The 24,429-nt window shown below is 46.6% G+C and overlaps 1 protein-coding gene and 1 pseudogene across 4 annotated transcripts; one reads left to right on the forward strand and one right to left on the reverse strand.

Annotated features, from left to right (window-relative positions):
* Nucleotides 1-1,063: 1,063 nt before the first annotated feature.
* Nucleotides 1,064-19,512, reverse strand: STMN4 (stathmin 4). Of its 4 annotated transcripts, XM_059176392.1 has the most exons (8): nt 19,391-19,512; nt 8,341-8,432; nt 7,106-7,201; nt 6,361-6,441; nt 5,724-5,932; nt 4,641-4,832; nt 3,899-3,952; nt 1,064-1,682 (listed from the first exon to the last, which is right to left on the reverse strand). In XM_059176392.1, exons 2-7 carry the CDS (start codon nt 8,351-8,353, stop codon nt 3,932-3,934), a joined length of 612 nt encoding a protein of 203 aa, XP_059032375.1. In that variant the 5' UTR covers nt 8,354-8,432; nt 19,391-19,512; the 3' UTR covers nt 1,064-1,682; nt 3,899-3,931. The 4 variants fall into 4 exon arrangements, with proteins under 4 accessions (XP_059032375.1, XP_059032384.1, XP_059032370.1 ...); XM_059176401.1 differs by lacking the exon at nt 6,361-6,441; XM_059176387.1 differs by lacking the exon at nt 3,899-3,952.
* On the forward strand, nt 15,420-24,031 carry LOC131826719 (V-type proton ATPase subunit D-like; annotated as a pseudogene).
* Nucleotides 24,032-24,429: the final 398 nt, after the last annotated feature.

A 24,429-nucleotide genomic window follows, 5' to 3' on the forward strand; every position in this document is an offset into this window, starting at 1 on the left:
AAGGTTAGGCGGCACCCACTAAGTTGATATCACAGTCTAATGAGCCACAACTGGCACTTTGAGAAATACTCTCCTGGAACTTACATTCTAGTTTGGAAGTGTTGAGAAACAGCAGAGTACAGCCACCAAGGGCTTGGACTCTGGGAGCAAATGGCCAGAATTCAAGTCCCAATTCACCTATATATTGCCTGAATGATCCTGATCAAGTTACTTAACCTTTGTATGCCTCAGTTTCCTAGTCTGCAAAATGGGATAAGAGTACTACTGGGTAGTGTTGTTGTGAGGATGAAGTGATAGATGTAGAGATAGACATAGATATATACCCAGAAAACTGCTGGGCATCTAGTAAGTACTGCTGAAGTGTTAACTGCCATTATCTTCTTCCTCCTTGGCTCATCCTCATCATCAATGAACCTCCTGTCATCCCCTCCTAAAATGAAGAAGCCAAATGCAGTACCACTGGTGGGTTGGGGTGGGGATATTTACCAAAAGGTTTATTTATAAAGCTGTCCAAAGCTACAAAGAGTGTGGGCCAGGGGTAGGCCCCTTGCTCTTGCAGGCTGTGGCCCTGTTTGCAAGGAAGAAGAAGGAAACTCCTTTCCCAGTCATGGTTTAGTGTTTTGGATAAGGTGGGTCTGAAATGATCCCTCTGCATTCCATTAACAAACATTTTATTTCCTTGCTAACTTTTATGACCACCTAGAATCCCACACTCGCAAAGGAATGGGAACCTTCTTACTGTGTGTGTTGAGGACGATTGGAATGCCAATCCACAGAAGGCAGGCTGGAATTTCTTTCCTCATCAATTCAGTGAACTCAATCCAATAATGGACAACCCACAAAGGGGGTTTAAAAAAATGAAGAAGAAGAAAAGCAAAAGCAAATTTTTCCATTATGCCGAAGGCTGCCATGTTTAACCCACCTCACCTAGCACCTCTCAGTTGCTCTGATGGTCCAACTAAGGAAAAAAAGGGACCTCAGTCACCCTAGGGGTAGAAACCCAAGAATACTCTGTCCAACACTCAAAGGACAAATTCAGAAAATAAAGAACAGGAGACCTGGAGTAAATATTTCATTGGTCATGATGATCAAAAGATGATGGTTAATACACACACACACACTCAGACCTCATCCCACCTGTTGCAGGGCGGAAGCAAGACCTCCGGGCCCCCCACCCACTCCCTGGGCTTCTCCTTCCATGCCCTGCAGCCACACCATCACCCAAGACCCCACCCTTCACTTGGTACTTCTACTGCCCCATTTGTAGCTTCCCTCGACAGGGTGCCTGGATGTTCACTGTGAAGAAAAGCCAAGGACTTGACCTGAGTCTGCGGTGGGCAGGGTTGCAATGTCCATGAGTTCTTCTCTACCTCCTTTCCCAAATTCTCTCCTTCTCTCCCCTCTCCCACCCCATCACTGTTCCCCAGAAACAAATAGGATGGCTTCACTGGTCAATTCTTTACATGTACAAACACCAAAAGCAGAGGAAACACCCCTGGCCACCCCCCTCCCCCCAAACCCCAGTGCTGGGAGAGCAGCCGACGGCGGACGAGGCTGCCTTGGGAACTGCGGAGCTGCTGGAGCTGTCCGGCTGTTCTGGAAACTTCTTTGGCCTCTGGGCTTTACCTGGAGGCCTCTTCCTTCAGCTCCTTGTTTTTCCGCACCTCCTCTGCGTGCTTGTCCTGAGAAGGAAGGGAGTGAAAAGGGCAGGTCACACAGGCTTCCCCAGGGATAAAAAGGAAGCCGAGGGGCAAGAGAACCCAAAGTAAGAATTGCAGCTGCAGGAAGTGATGAGGAAGGTCTGCAAAGATGTCCTGAGAAGGGGCAAGACTGGTAGGAGGCAGATGAGTGAGCTGACTGGTGCGGCCCCAGGGAGCTCATTGACTGGGGCCAACCTCCCCAGGGGGACCCACCTCACAGCAACCTCAGACTCCACCAGCCTCCCCCTCCTTCACCTGGCCCTCCTGGGCTTGCACTGAGTGCATGGGTTGACTTATTGTAAGGAGCAGCTCAGTGCAGCTACACCGGAGGAGCAGGTGGAACAGACAGGCCTCATTACAAATGTCCCCTACACACACTTGCAGCGTGACCGCTGCTTTCACTTCTGTCCATCCCCTCAGTTGTTTTCTTCAGCCCCATGGTGAAAGATGAGGGCTCTTAAATATAAATTGACTGGGGAACTTTTGGAAATGTCACCCAACTCCAAAAAGTGGACTCTCTCATAAGTGGTGTATGAGAACAGTCTTCGCCGGACAGCATAATCAAACCAAAAGATGGGATCTGACCTCAAAGACCCATCAGCTGTGTGACCTTGACCAACCACTTCATCAGTCAGAACTTGGCTCTCTGGTGTTTAAAGACAGGGCCTAAACCAGAAGTTCTTTTTACCTCCAGAATTCTGTGATTTTAGCTTTCCCCTCTAGGACACATTATGGTCTGCCTTACATCACTGCTCATTGTGCATCTGTCTAGGTCCTCTATTGGATGGTGACTTCCCTGGAGGCAGGGAACACGCCTTTTTCTCCTTTATATTTCCCAGTTCCCCCTATGGTACTTTGCACTCAGCAGGTGCTTGATAAATATCATCTCTGCCAGACCCTGGCAATCACCCAAATAGCATCATATTCAGATATCAAAAGTCAGCCTGGAGTAGGCCTACTGAGGCAGACCAGGAGCCCAGGATAGACTGAAAACCATGAATCCATCCCTGAGAAGACCCTAGAACTTTCCACTGCCCTGGGGAGAGTGTGGGTAGTGGTGTGTCTAGGATAATGTTTCTAAACCTTGCTATGCATTATCAGCAAAATCTAGGGAATTGGTTAAACTGCTGGATCCTCAGGAACCATCCCTAGAGAGCCAGTGATGGTAGACCAGTAGGCTCCCAAGGATCTGTAGTTTTAAACTCTATACCCGGTGAATCTGATGTGGATGGTCAGTGACTCATGCAGATACTGACACAGAAAACATTGACTTGGAGCAGGCAGAAGCCACATACCTATCTGTTACCACACCTCCCACCTTCCTCGGTGCCCAAGGGTCACAGTCCCCAAGGAGTGATGCCCACTCAGATTCTGACTCTAACATCTTGCTTCTTTGAGTCTTACTCCACCTCCATAGCTATTACTTCAGATGGGGGGCATATCTCAAACTCTTCTCCTTGGAATTGACCTCCATTCAGGTAAGGAGGTACTTCTTCACTTGGTACTTGGTGAAGAAGTACCAACTCTAGATTTCTGGGTTTTCTTTGGTCTCTGATTGTCCCCTCTCTGGCAAAAGGCTAATGGGACCATTGTAGGCTGGTCCCCCTGAAACAGGGTTGAAAGAGTCCCCTGGATTACACAGCCAGAGAATTGGGTTCTAGTCCCAGCTGCACTGCTTAAGGGCTGTGTGACCCTGGCCAAGTTATTCGACGTTCTCTGACATAGTTTCCCCATCAATTAAATAAGGATAACGTTGTTCTGCTTACTTCATGGATTTGTTGTTAGGATGGGAGTAGGAAGAAGTAAAACTGTTTTTGCCATTTTTTAAAATACCATATCGTGGCTCTAGCCTCTAGTATTTCTTCTGGGTTTGTCCTGAGTGCCCATCCCCCACTTTATGGCAATCCCAGATTTTTTTCTTTTTTCTTGCAAGAGTTTGTTCCTAGCCATCCATCAACAACTGGGGAAGACTGAAGTGAGACCCAGATCACTTCCCTCCCATATGATACTTGGTGGAGGCCTTACTGCCCCTATTAGGGCAGAGTGTGAGAGTGAAAGGGCTGCCACATGCTGGCTAGCTGCAAGGTCTATGCAACATTCAGATCCCCTGTAAAGAAACCAGTCTTTCTAGCAACTGTTGCCAAGTGCCTGAGACTCTAGGTGGATGGGCAGGAAGGAGTGGGGACCACGCTGCTCACCATGGGACGAGGCCACCGATCGGGTCCCGGGAGTCACCGCGCAGCAGGCGGCTCCTGGAAATAAAACACAGAGCTGGAGCTCTCCCAGGAGCTGCAGGAGAAACTGGGGCAGCCTTGAGACTCAGGAAATGAGGCCAACGTGTTCTCAGCAGAACGGGCTGTTATTCTGCTGACACGTGGGACCAATCCCAGTCTCTCACGTTTCTCTTATATAGGTGATACCATTAGGTTTATTGACAAAGGGCAGAATATTGGAAAGAACCGTGACTCACTCAGTCCCAATCAAGAGTTTTGGAGAGAATCATGTTTCCTGCTCAATGGTCAACTCAGCTTATCAAGTCCTTGGCTTAGAGCCAAGAGCCCAAGTCATCATCTTTCATTAAATTGAATCGGTCTATTCAAGGATGAAGCCAGGAATGTACAACGGCTAGTTCGTCCTTACTCTCTTGCATTAGGCAGGCTTTCTCTAGAGATAAGAGGTCTAATCTCCCTAAGACAATGAGAAATTTCAATTGTGTAACTGCGCATAATATCCCCCAAGGAATTCCAGAGCTCAGCTCATGTTTCTTACCTATGACTTCCCAAAACATCCCTTGAAACTCTGTAAAGATCCAGCCTAACAGAAATACCCCCTTTCCTACCTGAGGCTGTTTGCTACCTGAAATAATATGTAGGTCCTTTATACTTGCCTTGGAAGGAAGAGAGTGTTCCAGGAGTCTCCTCTCTCACCAAGAACACTTACCTTCTCTTGCAGCCGTTCCAACATGGCAGCAAGGTGGGCCTCCCGGTTCTCCTTATTCGATTCCATCTTCTGAGCCAGTTTCTCCTTAGCCATCTTGATGAAGTTGTTGTTTTCCTCAATGGCTTTTTGGATCACCTCTCGCTCGTGTTCTCGTTTCTCTGCCAGGTGCTTCAGGAGCTCAGCTTCCTGATACTGAGGCAGCACAAAGGGAGAAAGAGACCCTTGAAGGTGAACATGCCACGGTGTGTTTTCACCACCAAAACGTAAGAGTTCTATACCCAGAACACATACCTCCCTGAGCCTGGTCCCTGTCCCATTGGCAAGAAACAAGGACACTTTCTGGATTCTCCCACCATTCCCTCAGTTGTTGTTGTTGTTTGTTTTTTGATTTTCCTCAATGCCTTCATTCACTCCCTCCTTCCTTCATTGATTCACCAATATTAGGTGACTATATACCATGCGCCAAGTACTATCCTAGCAACTTGGGAAAGAAAAAAAGTCTCATAGAGGAGATATATATGTGTGTGTGTGTGTGTGTGTGTGTGTGTGTGTATGACTCTAATCCAGACTAGCATGTGACATATGCCTTAAAAGGTAGAAAGGAAATGCCATTAAATCCAAGTGAAAGAAGATTATTTTCTGCTTCAAAGATGGAAAGCTTACATAAAGATGGCACCGGAGTTGGGACATAAGAATCACTAGGAAACAGAGGGCACACAAAGGGATGAAAGAATACAACACCATGACCTTCACCTTCCCCCAGTTAAGGAGCCCTTTCCTTGATTGTCTAGCCTTTATAGAAATCTTTAGTGTTTGTCAATGTCTTCCTCCTGTTAGTGTGCACCTCATGGACATAGTCATGCAATGCCTTACCCCTCTAACCAAGCTGTAAGCTCCTAGAGACCAGGGACCTTTACTTCTTTGTTTCCCTCAATGGTTCCTCATAATCTTCCCTGTATATAGGAGGTGCTACTTAAATATTTGTAGGTTGGTGGTGACCTGACCCCAGCTCAGAGCCACCTCTTATCTTGTCCAGCTCCCTCCTGTCATGCTGAGTTGGAAGAAAGAAAGGACGGCACTTACCTTCCTTCGTTCCTCAGCTGCTTCTAGTTTCTTCTGGATCTCTTCCAGTGATGGGTCTCGCCGCCTGGGTAAGGAGGCATTGAACTCTGGAACCCCATCAAAGGAGGGTGGCTTCAGGATGACTTCAAAGGACTGGCCCGAGGTACATTTGTTCAGTTCAATGACTTCCATGTCAGAAATTACACACCAGTTCAGGTCCACTGTATCTGCTGAAGAGAGCAAGAAACGTGCTACTTACTCTCTGTAGACTAGATTGGCCCTCCAAAAGCATGCACACATGCATACATATATGGGAGATCTGGGGTCCCCAATGCAAATCAATGACCAGGGTTCTGGGTTGGCCCTGAACCTGGTACCTAATAGTCAGTGGGCTTCAATGGGGCTCAAGGAATTGGTAGCCACAGCAAGGGCCCAGGCTCCAAGAGTAGGTGCCCCAGGGTTTGTGGCTTCTAATAATGGCTATAGCAAATGATTTTGCTTTTGCCACAAGGCTTCTCCCATACTTGAGCTCTTGCTCAAATTGTCCTCAGTGGTGGCCAACAGTGGTGTATTTGCCCACCACCCACCACCCCACTCCTTGTCCCACTACCAATCTGATGGCTCAGCCTGTTGCCACCTCTCCCCTGCTCCCTCCTACCCTGCTCTCTTCTTTCTCTCCAGTCAGCACTGTCTTTCCGCTGGCTTTGATCTTTCCTCCTACACTGTCTCCCACACCAGCCTAGACAGAAAGAACAATCTCAGGTAACCCAAGCACTCTCATCTCTCATTTCCAGAACAAATCTGTCCCTTCCTTTTAATCCCTGGAAAATTAAAAGGTGTCCTGTTCCCTGCCCCTCTCTGGTCAGAACATGGGCATTCAGTGCTTCTTGCCAGTGTCCTGGAACCTGTCACAGGTCCTTGTCAGCATGGTTACCCTCATTGGGTGACTGCAGGTAGAAGCCCTCTCTCTACTTCTGGACTCTCAGAACATTCTCCACCATTCCCAGAGGAGGCCTGTCAACCGTGGAATCTAGTGATTCATACTGCATCTTGTCTTCTATTCTAGGTGCTCTCCAAGAGTAGAATCTCTGTCTGCTTCACTTCTGTATTCTCCACAGCATCCATTTGTTAAATGAAGGAAGAAAAGCTAAGATCAAGATTGCTCTGCAGAGGGTCTGATTCAGATTTTCACCTGCTGTCTAATCCCCCAGTAGCAGCCCCACACCTGCCCTCTCATGGTGTTTAGACCCTCAGAATAAGCTGTGGAGGTTTTACTTGCTCTGGGAAAGAGAATGTGACATGGGAAGGAGAGTTTCATGAAACTGGGACAGGAGTGTGGTATTCATGGATACGAGCCCAGACACCCTCCACAAGCTATTCTCTCAGCGGCGGCCCTCACTTACCTTCATATTTATAGGATGATTTATTCAGGGGATCGGCCAGAAAACAGGAGCAGAACAAGGATACCAGTGGAAGCTCCTTCATCTTCTCTTTGTAGGCTGCAGAAACACCAGTAGGACAACATGGTGACCCCCTCCTAGACTCAGAAGTCAGCCTTCTTGTGACTCTGTATACCCGAGCACCCAGGGGTGACCAGGCTCCACAGAGGTATCTAAACCATCCAGACCTACGCCTTGGCTGAGGGTCCAGCCTCCTTTGCCCTGAGCAGCCTGGTTTAGGATTTTCGTGTGTGTCCTATGTTCGTTATGTCCACTTCTGTTCATCTTATCAGAACCTGAGCCTTCCAGAGCACCCAGATGATCCCATCTTCTCCTCAGTGCATTGTTTCCCTTCTTAGCACTGAATGCAAAATGCCTTCAGGTAAAACACAAGCACTAGTGCCTTTGCCCCTGCCTGGCACCCTGGACCTAGTTCTCTTTTTCCTCACATTTGCCAGAATAGTTCATTTACTTTGCTCCAAGATACAGGAAATCTACACTCCATATTACTCAAGGTACTCAGCAGTGCATCTCTGAAAGGTAAAGAAGCCACACCATCATCACTCTAGTCTTGCCCCTCACTGAGAGGCAAGGTCAGGATGTGAGTCTTCTCTGACCTTCCCAGGGCAGTGGTCAAAGCCAAACATGCTGGTGTCCATGAGGGCTGAAGGAGTAGCCCCACCACTGCCTAGCCTCTTTGTGTCAGAAGTGGATTTGAAAACCAGGAGGTCACAGGCTAGAGCTGATACGGTGAAGTCCAGCCCACCCCTCCCCTGGCCCTGGCGTGTGCTCCTGCCTGTACCCCTACCACCCTAGGGCCAATGCTTCTGGTTTTAAGCTCCACTATGTTCAGACTCTCTCTGTTCTCAGCTAAACCCAATGTAGTGCTTAAGCACTTTCCTCCTCATTTCTCATTTCTCAATGAGAAAAAATTCTCATTTTTTACAAATTGAAAACATAATTAAGCGCAAAATAATATATGTGCATTGTAAAAACTTCTTAAAAACACACACAGATGAGTAAAAGGAGGAAAAGCTCAATAGTGATCCCACCCATCTTCTAGAGATAACTTCCTTAACCCTTAGGTCTACTTCTTGTCAGTCTTTTATCCTTCTTTGTGCCTATGTAAGTACATATATGTGTGTACAGAAATACCCTATGCTGTGGTGCCCCATCACAGAAAGAGTTTTTGTACCTACCAGCGAGGGTCATGTTTTCTGGATGGTGAGGGCTGAATCTGGCTCAAAGTCCCAAAGTAGGTCTGTCACCAACTCAGGATGCCGTCACAAATCTGAGAAAGAGAGTATTCTACCACTGACATGTTATTTGCATACGGAATTTCTTTATAAAATTGGGGAGGGAATCCCAGAAGGCACCTGGTCTGCTCCCACCACCAGGAACTCTACACACCCACTCTCCCTTTCCCAACCCAGATCCTCTCTTCAACATCACCACAGTCAAGTTCAGTTTCCATGTACTAATGATAGTTTCATAATTGGCTTTCTAGTCTCAAGTCTCCCTGAGTATCAGACACAGATTTCCCAAAACTGTATGTGTCAAGAGGTGTTCATTTCTCTCTCTGTAAAGCTTAATGGCTGGCCCAAAACAAAGGCTAGGGTGAGAGACAAATCCTAATTCAGAATCACTTGGGAGGTTTTCAAAAAATAACTCTGTATCCTGAATTTCTCCCTATTCCCACCCTCAGACCTCCCTGCCCAGCCTGTTCTGATAGGAGATCAGAAGGAATTGGACAGAGGATGTCAAAATACTACTCCAGATGGCCCCTCACTCACTACCCACCAAGAACCTCTTGTCTTAAGCACTCCTTGACCCCAATTAACATAACCCTGGACTATGAGAGAAAAAAAAAAAAAAACATTGTTATAGAATAATGTCATCATAATGTGGTTGGTGCAGAGTTGGAAATCAGCATGCAGGATCATTGTGGGAGCACAAAGTTGGGGCTTCATACTCAGCACCTGGGAGACCCTGGGGAGCCAGGCAGGGGTCCTGGTGTTAGCAGTACCTGAACCGAGTCTTAAATGATGATTGGAATTAAGCAGGGAGGGCATTGTGCCAAGGAAGGAACACAAGCAAGGTGGGGGTGGGGCGTGAGAAAGCTCTGTGTCTGTGGTTGATGATGGACCTGAGAGTGTAAAGGAGGAGGGAGAGATGAAATAGTAGGTGACAGGGCCCCACTGAAGGCTGCTAGCCAGTGAACTGAGGAATAGCCAGTGGTAAACAGTCATCATGGGGACCACTTGATCTTTGGTCACTGTGGTGGTTAATTTTTGTATCAACTTGACGGGACTAAGGGATGCCCAGATAACTGGTGAACATTATTTCTGAAGGTGTCTGTGAGGGTGTCCCATGGACAGGTTAAAATTTGAGTGGATAGGCTGAGAAAAGATGACTGTCCCCAATGTGGGTGGGCCTCACCCAATCTGTTGAGGGCCTTAAAAGAACAAAAGGTAGAGAAAGAATGAATTCACTCTCTCTGCTTGAGATGGACATCCATCTTCTCCAGCCCTCAGATATGAGAGCTCTGGTTCTCTGGCCTTCAGACTTGGACTGGAATTACGCCACCAGCTCTCCTGGGTCTCCAGCTTGCAGGTGACTGATTGTGGGATTTCTCAGCCTCCCTAACCACATGAGCTAATCCATCATAATAAATCTCTTTCTGTATGCATCCTATTGGTTCTGTTTCTCTGGAGAATGCCAACTAATGCAATCACCCTCGGTGGTCACCGTGCCAGCACAGGTTGGTATGAGCCAACAGCTTCACTGCCTGCAGCTCACAAGGGGAAGGACTCTGAGACTGATGTAGAGCCCCTTTCCTTCCTTAATGAGGTGTTTTCCCTCTGGCAACTGGGGTCTGTACTAGCTATGGATGAGCAGCGGATGAGTGGGGGAGCCACGGGGGGCAGGAGGGGAAGGCAGGGGGCTCAGCTTTAGGACCAGACCAATGCAGAGTCAGACTCAGACTTGATCTCACTTACTAGCTGTCACTCACATGTCCAATTTGCTTTCTCCATCTTAATTCTGCACCACATTGCACAATTGACGTGAGAAAAGCATATTACAGCATCCAGCAAAAAGGAGGTACTTAATGAATGTGAATTTCCCTTTCTCTGCCTTTTCCATCAGGGTAGCCACCACCCACATCCCTGCTTCAGAGTCCCTGCCCTGGTCCTCACCAGCTCGGCAATTAAGGACTGTAATCTCCATTTGCAGATGAGGAACCAGAGGCCCAGAAGGTTTATGTGGCTTACTCGGGGTCATGAGGTTAGAGAGGTATAAAAGCAGAGATTTAAAGCCAGGTCGACTGGCCTTGAAGTGCACCTCCCTGAAGCCTTTGTGTTTTTTGCCAGGCCCCACCCCGCTTGCTATGCAGCACAATGGGCCTCTTTCCTCTGAGCCAAGCTGATCCTGATTGTACCAGTGGGTCCCTGAACAGGGCCTGGATGTGCCATCCCTGGTCACAAGGCTCCATTCCACACAATTTTGGCTCATAGCCAAGTTGATTAATGAGGTGACTGGCTGGGCCAGCGGGCCCTTGCAGGAGAGGGCATGGCATTGGACTTAACCTAGGTAATGGATCTAAAGCTGGAGGTCCAAGTAAGTGAAGTGAGGCAGAGAAGGATACTCTAAGAAAGAAAGGGGACTGAGCTGGACTTCTTATGTAGGAGTAGGTACCTGGAATGAGGGACCATGCCCTTCAACCAGACCTGGGCAGGACAATTAAGACCCTCTACTCATGGAGCACAGATTACGACTCCTGTCACCTACATGATCCCAATTAATCTTCATGTGAAGAAACAGATTCTGCAGGTGCCTCTATCCCTGCCATGGCTTTGGAACTTGACAGTGTGTGAGCATGTGGACTGGATTTAATGGGAAACAGAGAAGGCCCAGTGGGCTGCATGCAAGGCTCATTGGGACCAACTGGTAGACCAGCAATAAGAAGATGAGGAACCAGCAGACTAGGGAAAGCATTTGCTCTTTATATTCTATTCAGCAGGAAGGCGCTGACATCTTTGGACTAAAGGAGGAGAGAGAACATGGTGATGCTGATGATAATAGCCAAAGGAATAGCTACCACATCATGAACACCTGCTTGGTACCAGAAAATTCACAAGCATTATTCCAATTTGTTCTCTGAGGTTATTTGTAAGAAGGAACTTGAAGCTCAGCGGAGTGAGTTTAATGATACAAAAGCCTACAAGTAGGAAAGGCAGACCTGGGGTGTTCATTCTAAAGCCATTTCTGTCATTAGTTGCTACTCAAGCAAAAAGATTCTTCTGACAGCATCAGCCTTGGGAAAAAAATAAGGAGAGGAAGTTTGGAAGCCAGGACGAGGCACAAAGTGACGAGGACCCACCTAGAACAAGCCCTCGACTGTTTGCATCCCAACCAGTACCGTTTTCCTGCAAGCCAATCTATACATTTACTCCAGCTCCAGCATCTAAGTCTATGTATAGAAAAGAAAGTATCACATATTTTTATTGATAGATGGAACCATTAGCATAATTGGTAGAAGTAGTTGGTTAGCAATAACCCAAACGAGAAGAGACCCAGGCCATAAAAACACGAGATGCAGAATGAGTATGTTTTGATTGGCAGACACGGTGGCTGAGAGAGAAGGTCTGGAAATTAAGGCTGTTGACTGAAGGGGGATCTCGTGTGGCATGGTGGGGGGAAAGATGTCTAAAACAAAGAGGTCAGAGCCCCCCGTTTTCCCCTTGAACATCAGAATATCAGCTGCGGAGTGGAGTAAATTTCTGACCAGAAGTTCCCAACTAGGTCAGCCTCACTCCCAGGAATAAACGTGGGACTATTTGATAGTCACTAGACTAGAGGTGCTCCATGCCTTCAGTGGGCAACAGCTGGATAAACTAAACACTGAACAGCACATATCCATCCCACACAACCAACAGTTGTCCTTTCCAAAGTGCTAATACACTCCTCCCCGGGGATCAAAGATCCTAAGGTCACCCTGAGATGGGACCAGGGTCCAAACCTTTGAATTCCAGCACCCTTACCCTTCTTCTTGATCCCTTCACTCCTCCCACACACCAGGACATGAGGGGAAAACCCATGTGGGGCCCACCTGAGCTGCATGAAAAGATGGGGATTTAAAGGACTTTTTACATGACCAGAAATGGCACCCCATGCTCCCAGGTGTTCTGTAATGTGGTTGATGCCCAGGAGCCCATAGAGATGCACACCAAGCTCTCTGATGCTCTATCATCATGACCATTTACTAGGTGCATGCCTGATCCCCTTGAGGCTCCTCTGACAACCCACACTCCCCAAGTAAGACTGTTTTATTTGTCACTGCAAGGAATGGCCACATAAGGCTTTCAGGATATGCCAAATCCTATGTGGACTATTTTTGAAGGGTGAAAAATTAATGCACATGCCAGTGGTTTGACTAGAGTGGTCCCTGGTGAGGGTGTCTGGAGAAAATAGAGGGACTCTGGCATGGAATCAGGGCATGGACACAGTGAGCTCTGATCTGGGACGTCTAAACATGTTCGGTACAGGGAGGTGGCGTTTTAGGTCTATGCCAATTACTAGTCCTGTTGAAGTTACGCATGTGCCTGAAATCGGCCGTACATGTGACCTAAATGTCATGGAATCCTATCTCAGCACAGTAACCGTGGTTATTTTGTGCCGATCAAAGGACTTTGACTGAAAACTTTACATCTTATCTGAGATTAAAAAAAGGGATATAAATTATTTTTTCATGAATGTGGCTCTTTCCACGATACTTATTGAATATTTAATTCTGTGCCAAGCCCCCAGCTGGGTCCTAAAATGACCACAGGTGTTTTGGGGGATGAAAATGTGAAACAGGTCCCCAGGGTGCGAATTTGGAGTCTGGGAAAGTTTTGCAGATGCCCTGCGGGTCCACGGCAATTCTCCAGCAGAGAATTATATAGCATGGACCATGTTATAAAGGGAGAAGGAGCAGCCAGTAGAACACAGGCCAAGACCGGACCAGTGAGACCCACAGAAGGCAACGCGGTAAAGCGCAATAGCGTGTGATTGACTGGCTTTGGAGAGCTAGTGTTGTCCAATCACCACGCCCGCAGGGGTTGCTTCTAAGGGCTTCCGGAAAATGAGATGGTGGGAACCAGTGTCAGAGGCAACTTCCAGACAGTATCTAACAGGCTCAGGAATGCAGCTTCTGTCGTATTTCTAGGAAATAAAGAGGAGTCACCTGTTGGCAAGCACAGAGTCTAGGGAGCCCCTCCTCCTTGTAATGTGGTTGATGCCCAGGAGCCCATAGAGATGCACACCAAGCTCTCTGATGCTCTATCATCATGACCATTTACTAGGTGCATGCCTGATCCCCTTGAGGCTCCTCTGACAACCCATGGTCCTTCCTCCCAACAGGGAGGCCAGCCAAAGAAGGAAAATTGAGTCTAAAAAAATGACAGCCCCAAATAATCTACAGTGATGGCACTTTCTGGGCTGCTCGTATTTTCCATTTAATACATACGGAAGAATCAACATATTGGAAGCAAAATTCCAGGGCATGGACTTCCATGCAGGGTTGCTGGATGGAGGGCAAGGCATTGAGAACCCGGTACCGTGGGAGATGCTGGACTCAGAGTACTTGGGAGCATGGAGTATGGAACAAGCCCTGTAATCGGAGTCCTAGTCACAACAGTAGCAATATTTTGGAGTGCTTTGCAGTTTACCAGGCACTTTCAAGTGCATGTATGTGCATATATACATTTTATATGTAATGTTTTAATTACAAACATATTAATATCCTATTTCAGAAAAGAAATCCCTGTCATCTCGCTGCTTTTTGCTGTTGGCATTTCTTTCTAGTTTTTTTTTTTTTCTTCCTAATGTTCATGATTTCTAGATAGTTGTAAATTGGGCATATATATTTTATCATTACATTCTCTCCAAATCCTATAAAATAGGTCTATTATACCCATTTTACTGATGACTAATTCAGTCAAGTGACTTGATTTGCCCAAAATCTTACAAGCAGAAAGCAGAAAATGATATAGATGGGATTTGAACGAATGTCTTCAAGGTTCCATGGTCCTTCCTCATATCCAAGACCAAGTGTAAATGTAAGTAGGGTGGATGACTGCATAGGGCATGTGGATGAAGGGTGCACAAAGGTTTGCCCACCCCAACCATGGGCAGACTGAGGGCTTAAAGTTTTCACCACTGAGTTCTCTTCTACAACAGGCATTGCCTCAGAAAGTCCTGTTCAAAAGCATATACACGCCCTACCAAGTGTAATCAATTAAATCATTTTCACATCAGCAGAGATGTGAAAGGTCAAGCTCTCTGCCCATAGATGGGAGGAGCCATGGTGATCTCTAGCATCTTCATTTCCCACGCTTTTCAGATGAAGAGACAGAGGGCCCAAGAGTGTTGGTGCCTTTCCCAATACTAAGTAGGAGGGGCAGAGCCAGGTTTCCAGTCCACATTTAGCTACAATCAAGAGAGATTCTCATCTTTTACAATATTATTCTTGTTTTCTTTATTCTTTCATTCTTCCCCAGTGTTTTGTAAGTTTTACATCTTGTTTTAATCTCCAAGTTAAAAATCATTTATATCTATGTTTTATTATATTAAGAAGAAAACAGTATCTAATGGTTTTCTTTGTGAAAGATGAAAGCTTTTGCATGCTTTTATTTCCTTTCACTACAAACCTTCTGATTTTGTCACAGGGATCTGTAATTTCAGTTCTGGATTACTATTATTGATTTCTTTCTTAAATTACTTATTCAACACATATTTACTGAGAATTGACTATACATATCACATTAGGAAGGTGCTTAGAAGTAATATAATGATAAATTTAATAGACATGTTCCTTAGCCTTCACATATTTCACATTCAGCTCTATAAATATGTTGATTATATTAGACAAAGACTCGGGAAACGCAGGTGGCTCGGTTCAACATCTGACTCTTAATTTTGGCTCAGGTTGTGATCTCAGGGTTGTGAGAGCCTCCTGAAGATTCTCTCTCTCTCCCTCTTCCTCTGCCCCTCTCCCCAGCTCCCTCACCAATAAAGAAAATAATTAGACAAGAAAAATAATTAGACAAACCATCTAAATTCTAGTATTTTCTTTCACCATTATCAATACCATATCTGTTTTGTACCCAAGTTCTTTAATTTGATAAAAAGTTTTGGTTAGCTAGACTACTTCTGGGCTAATACATTCTTCAAGCAGGGTTCATGGAATATTTATTGAGTCCTTACTTATCTGTTTGGTGGCAAGTGATGAAGACAGATGCGTCTGTCCCAGGATCAACAGTCAGGTAAGTTGTGTTAGTGCTATTAGCTAATGGAATCTATGACCTGCTTCCTCATTCTCGGTTTCAACCTTGCTTTCTACCTGGGCATTGACCCCCAAACGATCCCCTGGAACTCTACACCCTGCCCCACCCCCTCTCTCACCCTGTAGTCTGCACTCAGCTCCCTTCTCCGGATTCACATTCCCTGATTGGTTCTCTGAACTCCCGGGATGCCTGTTCTCCACCATAAATTAGGCCAATCATCCCAGAGCTCCACCCTTTCCCATCTGTTATGTCCTCTTGCTTCCAACAACCTACCTCTGAAAGAAGGACCCTAAGGGCATGGACACACGGCAACCATCAGTTTGAATGGATAGAAAAGACCAGAGAGCATAGGCGAGGAAGGGGGACGTGTAGGTGTGTATGGGGAAGCAGGGGTAGTGGACCTTTATCTGTGTATTTGCCTGTCTTCCTGGTGGAACTAAAGATGTAAAAACCTGCAAAATGCTTTTTAAAGTATCAGAAGATATTTTTTTTTGTCCATACTCTTCCTAAAAAAAAAAAGAAAGAAAGAAAAGAAAAAAAATAACCTTTTTCCAGACTGTCACATCTCTAAATATAACAAATTCTAACTTAGTAAGCAAATTAAATTATACATGAAGAGTGTTTATTAGCCAAGCCAAAAAAAGAGGGGGGGGGGGTAGAAATAGAGTTTATTTCTCTACAGAGCATACAAAATTACATTTTGAATATTTTATAGTTTTTCCCAAATTTCTATCCCCCTCCCCAAATAAATGGCTCATTTCTACCTACCTATGATTTCAAAACCTCTGGAAATTCTGTACCTCCAAATGATAGTCTCCAGTTAAGTGAGAAATAATATAAAGAGATCAAGGGGGTCTGCAGAACAGATCTTAAGACTTCAGGAAAAATTAAGCTTTTCTTGGATTATGATATTGATTTTGAAAACATCCCATTATTTAAAATCAACAGTACAAACAGATCTGAATTTTCCCGTTCTTTCTGTATGGTTGGTTTAATGCAGACACTGTCCTTCTCGCTTTACCTTCCTCTTACCTTCCTTCTCTGCCTTCTTTCCTGTCACACCTTACTCTCCAGATCTCAGTTTATCAATCTTTATTGCTCTACTTGAAGTCGTATCTGTCAGCACACTTATGTCCCATCAGGCAAATGTGGTTTAAATGGCCTAGTTGGATGAGGGAAGGCAGCCAAACTTGGTTGGCCCTGGGATTTCTTTTATTGAGCCAAAGTGAAATCTAAATGTTAAGCAAAAAAAATTGCAAGACACTCCCACCACCCCACTGGCCAATAGTGTGTCTGTTCAACCCTCTGCTCAGGAAGAACTATATTAGACCAGACTTCTCAATTTTTGATATACCCTTTAGAATGGACTATCCCCCTACAGAAACAGTTTTCCACTTAACACAGTACTTGGATGTTAGACACCTATTTGATACATGGTCACTGGGACGTGTTTGAGCAAGACAGTTCTTGCAAGAAGTTCACAGTCTATGATATGGATGAATCTTGAGGACGCTATACCAAGTGAAAGAAGCCAGTCATAAAAACACAAAAGCTACAAGATTTCATAAGGTACCTAGAGTAATCAAATTCATAGAGACCGAAAATAGAATGGGTGTTCCCAGGGGCTAGGGCAGGGGGAGAAGGAATGGAGAGTTAGTATTTTACAGGGACAGAGTTTCAGTTTGGAGAGATGAAAAAATTTCTGGGGCTGGATGGTGGTGATGGTTGCCCAACAATGTGAATATAGTTAACACCACTGGACTGGATACCATAAAATGTTTAATATGGTAAATTTCGTGTCATGTGTATTTTACCAAAATTAAAAATTTTTTTAAAGAATTCATAGTCTGGTAGGAGTTATCCACAGGCTTACAGTCTTAGAAAAGGTCATAAGGGTCACTGAGCTTGTGTTTTTTTCTTACTGGGACCAACAACAAAGAACTGCATTTTTGTATCATGACCCAGGATATACCTGCCTTAACGCTGACAGACATACATACCTATAGTCACTGATACAAATACATACACAGAAGTGTACACATAACTGAACTATAAACATAAATATGTAAATACGTGCTTATTCATTTTTAACTATAGTAATATTTCTAAAATATGTTTATAAAGATAAACATTATTTATATTTATAAATATTTACATAACTGAAAATACATAATTAAGAAATCGTGATTGAAAATATTTACTCTATTATATGGAATATGTTTTGACATTTTTTCCATTCTCACTTATCTCATTTTATTTGAAAAAAAAAAAATACCAGTTACAACCCATAAATCAGACTTCACAATACACTATTGGATCTCAGTCTGCAGTTTGAAAAACACTAACCTAGATCCAGTCCCCAACACAAGGCAGAAATCTCTATAGCTACCCTGTGGATGGTCAACTAACATCTGCTTGAATGCCCTCGGTGGTGGGGAGCTCACTCTCTACAATGCTTTTGGTGGATCCATCTAGCAATAAAGATCCTTGTCCAATCCAGATCTATTCCAGGAGTGGCCTGGGTGGAGCTCGTGATCCCAGGACAGGGACCTGCTGACAGGTGCTCCGGCAATGCTGGTAAGTGGATTTTAAGGAGGATGCAAGCACATTTCCTAGCAGCAAGGTGGGGGCTTGGGACAAGCTGAGGAGAGAGTGCTGGCTGGCCCTAGAGGACAGGGCAGGGTCTCTGGAGGCTCTAGCTTCATTCAGTGGAGCTGCTAATCAGACTTTGCCCCTCTGCCTCCTCACCTCTCGCTCCAGCACTATGATTATCTCCTCATCTGGTGGATGATCTCATTCCCCCTGGCACCCTGACTCCCTGCCTGTGGGAGAGGTTTCCTCCCCCTAGAGGGGGCCTCAGCCTCAGTAGAGACAGATTCTCCCACATTCCTCTCAACCTGCCACCCACCCGGCAGAACTCCAATAGTCCACCGCTGGACATCCCTTCCCAATGTGTTCTCTTGGTCTTGGGACACGGATGTATCCCTGCCCAGAGGGTTCGGACCTGGGCTGCCTCAATATTTCTGAACCTCCTCCCAAGGGGTTCAGGGGACCTGTTTTTGTTTGATTTTTTTTTCCCCCAGGACAATGGGACTGCTCCACACCTAACTGTATCTTCCTGGGAGGAATGAGACAAAGACAGCACGCCACGTGGGGACGGAGCTGGCCACTGGACAGCAAATCCCTAGTCCTGGTCCCCTGGATGAGAAGAGAGCAATGCCTAAACTCCTGGCGACGGCAGTGGGCTGAGCAAGGAGGGGCCGGCTCGGCCACTAGCGGGGACCAGGGCGTGGCAGTTGTGGGTTCCCGCAGTTTGCTGCCTGACAGCCCGCTGGCCCTGCCCAGGTAGGAGCAGGTTGACCTCAGGGCGGGGCGGGGCAAGGAAGAGGTGGTGATCTCATTGTATCCTGAGAATACAGGAGCAAAAAGTAACCCAGTGCAGATAGAGGAGAAAGAAAAGGATGAAACACACGGGGAAAGGGAGCCAAGAAAAACTGTGGCTGAGAAAGGAAATGTAAAACCCAGAGCAGCTGCTAGCTTGAAGCAGGTCTAGGCATCAGAGCCAGCTCAGGGGAAGACAGACTCAACAAAACCATTCTGCCTGTGCAACAGAACATTTTTATGCAGGAAAAAACTCACCATGGACATCTGACCCAAAAGAAACGCTGGCAATTCCCGCCCACCCTCTCTCTCCTGAGCTCTGGAATAGAAGGACTGCCTCTAGCCATGCCCTTACCCCTGGGGTAGACCCATTCTTTTCACACATCACCCCATTTCCCCCAGGATTTGACAAAGTTGAATTGATGAAGTGAAACCAAAGGCAGCACAATAGTGCCAGATCTCTTGCTTCTCCTCTCTGCCGCTGCTAATTTTTTCTTTTGTCTGAAAAGCCTCAAATAATTTGCATTTCATTCCTACTTACCTGGAGTCCTGTTCGAAGCGAGCTGCTCCCTTCCTCACTCCCTCAATTAGTGGTACCCTGGGCTTCTCTCCACATCAGCACCACTGCTCGCTCTCGCCATGACATCACCTCTGAGCTCGGTGATTGGTCGACAGTGGGTTGCTTGGCAATTGGACAGTCTCTGGCGGAGCAGGGATTGCCTGAGTGAGTAACTCTTAGCAGGCCAGGGAATGGAAGATGATGTCAGACAAATAGCCTGCTTTCCATGCTGCCTACAGAGCCAGAGCCGGGGTGTAGGGGCGGGGGGGCAGGGTGAGGGTGGGGATCCAGAAGAGAAGGAGGGAGTGGTACAGGAAGGTGGGGGTGGAGGCCCAGCTTGCAAGCTGAGCTGTCCAGCGAGGGAGAGCACCTGGAGGGGGGAATGATGAATGATGTCCAGAATCTTTAGCTCTTTCAGATCTGGGGGTGGGAAAATATGAAATCTAGAGGAGAAATCAGAAAGAACAGATGAACCCTAAAAATAGCTTCTAGAGGGCTCGGTGCCTGTTTCCAGCTCTGTCAGAAGGGCTGGTGGGTTTGAGCGGTGACTCAGAATGCAAGAAAGGGGGCTACAGACACCCAGGCCTGGGAGCTCGTGAGGGCATGGCATGTGGGTCCCAGGAGAGCAGGGTTTCCCTTTTGCCACCTGGCTGTGATATTGGCCACGCCTCTTCTGTGGCAACGTGACTAGCACTGGTGGGTCCTCACAGTCCACCCAACCCTCCCCTCCCCCTGGACCTTCCAGAGGTAAGAAGACCATGACTGACACTGAGGAGCATCACTACCCAGGTACCTCCTCAAACAGATGGACCCCTGAGGGGAGAGGTGGGGTCAACCATGGTGGCTTCCCTAGTTCCCTCAGGAAATGAGGACAGGGAGCCCCTGATGTCACCTTCTCAGCCTGCTGGTCCACCGGAAGTAGCAGGGCCAGGCATCCTGTGGAACAAGACCCCTTCTCTAGAATGCCTCTCTGTTCAAAGCCTCACTGAATGTCTTCTCCCATCCCCACACTCCCATGGCCGTGCTCCAGCACTCTGCCTCACCTCACCTCCATTTTTGAAGGGGGTGGATTTCTTTTACTGTGGTAAAAGGCACATGACACAAAACTTAACCATTTTAACCATTTCTCTGCATACACGTCGATGGCATTAAGCACATCCACGATGTTGAGCAGCCGTCAGCACCATCCAGCTCCAGAACTCTTTCATCTTCCCAAATTGAAACTCTGTCCCCATTAAACACTAACTCCTCCCCCCCCCCCCCGGCTCCTGGTGACCTCTAATCTACTTTTTATTCCACTGAATGTGCCTATTCTAGCAAATTCATTACCTCATATATTACCTCATGTAATTGGGCTCATACAGTATTTGTCCTTTTCTTTCTGGCTTGTGTCACTTAGCATCATGTCCTCAAGGCTCATCTACATGGTAGCGGGTATCAGGATGTCCTCCCCTCAGCCTTCCAGGGGAGGGTCTATTCTACCACAGTCAATGTCACTGACCCTTACCTTCTACCTCCACTGCCCTGCTGACTGAGAACAGACAAAAGTCACCTTTGTTCAGCCCATGCTCTTAAATCGTTTTTGAATTGCAAGAGCACCAAAGAGCATCTGCATATCCCCACTTGTGCGTACAGAAGCCATGCTGTGTACCTATTCTGCAAGCGTCTCACATCAGGGAGGAAGCAGGTTCTTGGGCCTTGGCATGCACCCCACAGTTGGGAACCACTGGTTGGCCACTCACTGTCCAGTGCCCTGTGCTCCTCTCCAGGGGCCCCATGTGGACTTCTATCTTCCAACTCCCACCCCCCTCACCAGGAAAGGAAAGCACCCGTTAGTTGCCCAGCTCTGGGCAACCCCACAGGGTGGGGGGAGGGGATGACCAGAATAATGAATGACCCCTGACAGCCTTTGGAGTCCACCAAGCTCACTCTCACTGGTCCGGTCATGTAACCCCCAGCAAACAGCAAAGGCAACGGGACGAAAACCCTTCTTCTGCAGGAATAACATGCTTATCATGTATGCCACATGCCAAGAAACCAAGACCCTCTGGTCCCGAACTGGCCCAATTCAAAGGCAATCAGGAATGCCTAGGGATATCGAAATGGTTGCCTGAATGTGCAGAGAGAGCAGAGGTCACACTGCCTGCCAGACCAGTATCAGGAATCCAAGTGAACCTGAACCATGGGGACGCTTTGCAGTCAAGGGAGCCTCTCCCCTCTCCCTTCTCCCCTGGCTTCTCTTTCCTCCTCCCTCCCAGCACTGAGAAGTCTGGAACTCCACAATCTGCTGCTCTGGAAAGGGAGTGGGGTGGAGGGAGGAGACAGTGAGTTGCCATGGTGATGGCAACCAATGAGAGATTCTCTGCTCCTAGGGGAGGGGAGCACTCTGTCTGAGTCCCCTTTACCGACTAATAGGAGAGGGGGGCTGGGGCAGAGGATAGGACATCACAACCTGAGAGCAGAGACCAAGGTGGGGGAAATGCAGAAAGCTGCCTTATTTTCAGAGTTATTTAGTTACTATTTGAGTACTACGCAGTGATGGACTGTGTGTGTGTGTGTGTGTATGTGTGTGTGTGTGTGTATAATCAGTAAATCTCACTACAGCCCTGTGAGAAGGGGACTCACCACCCCATTTCTACAAGAAACAGAGTCAAGTGGTAACTTGCGCACAGCCTCCCATTAAGGGATGAGACCTAGATTTGAATTGATTGGGCCTGATATCAGGAAGAGGGAGAGTAGGCAAGCCACATAGAGCTCTGCCTACCCAGTCTAACCAGATGCCAGTGTCCCAAAGCTTCCCCAAGATGGCATAAGACCAGAGTGATGGAACAGAGAAAGAAATACAGTTATTTTATGGAAAAGCATCAAGCATGGAGTCCAAAGGTTAAAGAGTGAGGCATGCAATCACCAAGGTCAAAGTCAGGAGGTTAAGGGGGGCCTTTATTTTAGGAGTGAGACTAAAGTTTGGGAGATCTCTTCTATAGAATGTATTGAATTGAATACTATCGGGTATTTACTTAAAACAAATACAAACGAGTGTACTATGTAACTTTTAAAAATGTGAGCAATGTTGTTTCCCTTGAATAGTGGCTCCCATGATTCAAGCACACTCATCACACCAATAGCTTGGATTTATTTCAATCAACCAAACGCAAATAAAACAGCCAGTTCGAATCTAGGCAATGTTGGATTGCTGAACCTGTTTCTTTATGCTGATAATTAGATTTGCAAACTAAATTATGAGGATGGTTCATATTTAGAACAACAACATATAGGGATGTTTATGAAAACATGTATCAAGGGGGGAAGGGCGCCTGGGTGGCTCAGTCATTAAGCGTCTGCCTTTAGCTCAGGTCATGATCCCAGGGTCCTGGGATCCAGCCCTGCATCAGAGTCCCTGCTCAGCAAAGCCTGCTTCTTCCTCTCCCACTCCCCCTGCTTGTGTTCCCTCTCTCTTGCTGCCCTCTCTTAGTCAAATAAAAATTTTAAAATTATATATATATAATACATAATATATAATATATATTATACATAATATATATACATTATATATAATACATAATATATATAATAATATATATACATAATATACACACACATATACACACACACACACACACACACACACACATATATCTCAAGGGAGCTACAACCTGTAAGTCACTTAGAACAGTGCCCAATGCAAAGTATGTGTTCAATAAATGTTAGCTTTTACTTCAGTTGAATTCAAAAGTAGACTACCCATGAGTCTGCAAGTAAACAGAAGTTGGTCTCGAACTTAACAAAACATGAGCATTTACATCAAAACTGAATACACACCCATTAGAGGATGGGCACGACAAGCAGTCTCCTCCTGGAGGAAGGCACTGTGGCTGAGACGGCTGCAGGAGACCTGAGCCAAACAGTCACCTTCAGAAAGTGGACAAAGTCCCAGGGGAGACCTCTCCCTCACAGATGGCACATTCCATCTGGAAGTCTCGATTAAATGGAGCAAGACAGGTCAAAACTTCCCAGAGAGACAATGTGATGCCTTAACACCCTGGTTTCACCAGACCCTCAAGAAGAGGGCAGAGATCAAAATGTAAAGAGAGAAGCTGTCCTTACTTGCCGAGGCCACGTTCACAGTCCAAGGGGCTTGGGCACCCACAGTTATCCACAGTGTAAGTGAAGCCTGAGTGAAGTTCCCATGAGGATAATGCCACAGGTGATAACTTTGTATTTGAACATCACCATGAAGGAACTGACAGTTACAAACTGACTGGTTTAGCCAGAAGTGGGGACCATGCGTCTGAATTAAAGAGGAATAATGCCCAAGCAGTAGGAGCAGCTTCGAAGCGGACTTCCTTTGCTACTTTGGATGAAGCTGTTAAGATAACCAACAGGCGTGTAAACCCCATCGAACATGACAACCTTCCCCAGACTGGACACGCCCTTGCCTGTAGCATCACAGAGCTGGATAAGAGACAACAAGACTTCTAGAGGTTAAAGAAAACACAGAAGAAGGAAAAGATTCTCCAGGAAAAATCTGAGCAGGACTTGGCACAGCGGAGGGTGGCTGGAGGGGCGAGGGAGCCCACTGATGGGCTGGCTGGAGAGAAGCACAGAACTCTTCTGTTCAGATAGTCTTTCCTGCTCTGCTTCATTCAGATGTCCTTGCATGAGCAGCTAAACTTGCCGAGGTATGGATAGTTCTTTACTGATTTGGGCTAGGAATTTCACAGGTTGGAAAGATTCCCCTGGTGTCCATTTATGGGATTCCCTTCGCAGAATCATAACTCCGCTACCATTTGTCACAGAAGAGATTCGTAGAACTTGCCCAGGGAACTTGTAGAATTTATCCTGTGCAAGTTTTACCCCACTCCACGTACATCTGGGTTTCAAGTGACCTGCTTCCAGGCACATGAGATTGCCCTTGAGAAACAACAGTGGCCTCGGGGCAACACACGTCCACCAACTACCATTGCAGCACCCCTGCCCGCACGCGCGCCCTGGCACCATCCTCTGAGACTCCTGTAGCCATC

Source organism: Mustela lutreola, chromosome 1 (genome assembly GCF_030435805.1).
Source record: "Mustela lutreola isolate mMusLut2 chromosome 1, mMusLut2.pri, whole genome shotgun sequence".
NCBI classification, from domain to species: domain Eukaryota; kingdom Metazoa; phylum Chordata; class Mammalia; order Carnivora; family Mustelidae; genus Mustela; species Mustela lutreola.

Excerpts from the sequence above, each read along its gene's own strand:
- STMN4 (XM_059176387.1), bottom strand. Across the intron at positions 5,933-6,360 it reads GAGAGAAAGAAGAGAGCAGG|CAGATACAGTGGACCTGAAC; the intron begins GTAGGAGGGAGC and ends TGCTCTCTTCAG. Across the intron at positions 4,833-5,723 it reads CAGCTGAGGAACGAAGGAAG|TATCAGGAAGCTGAGCTCCT; the intron begins GTAAGTGCCGTC and ends GTGCTGCCTCAG.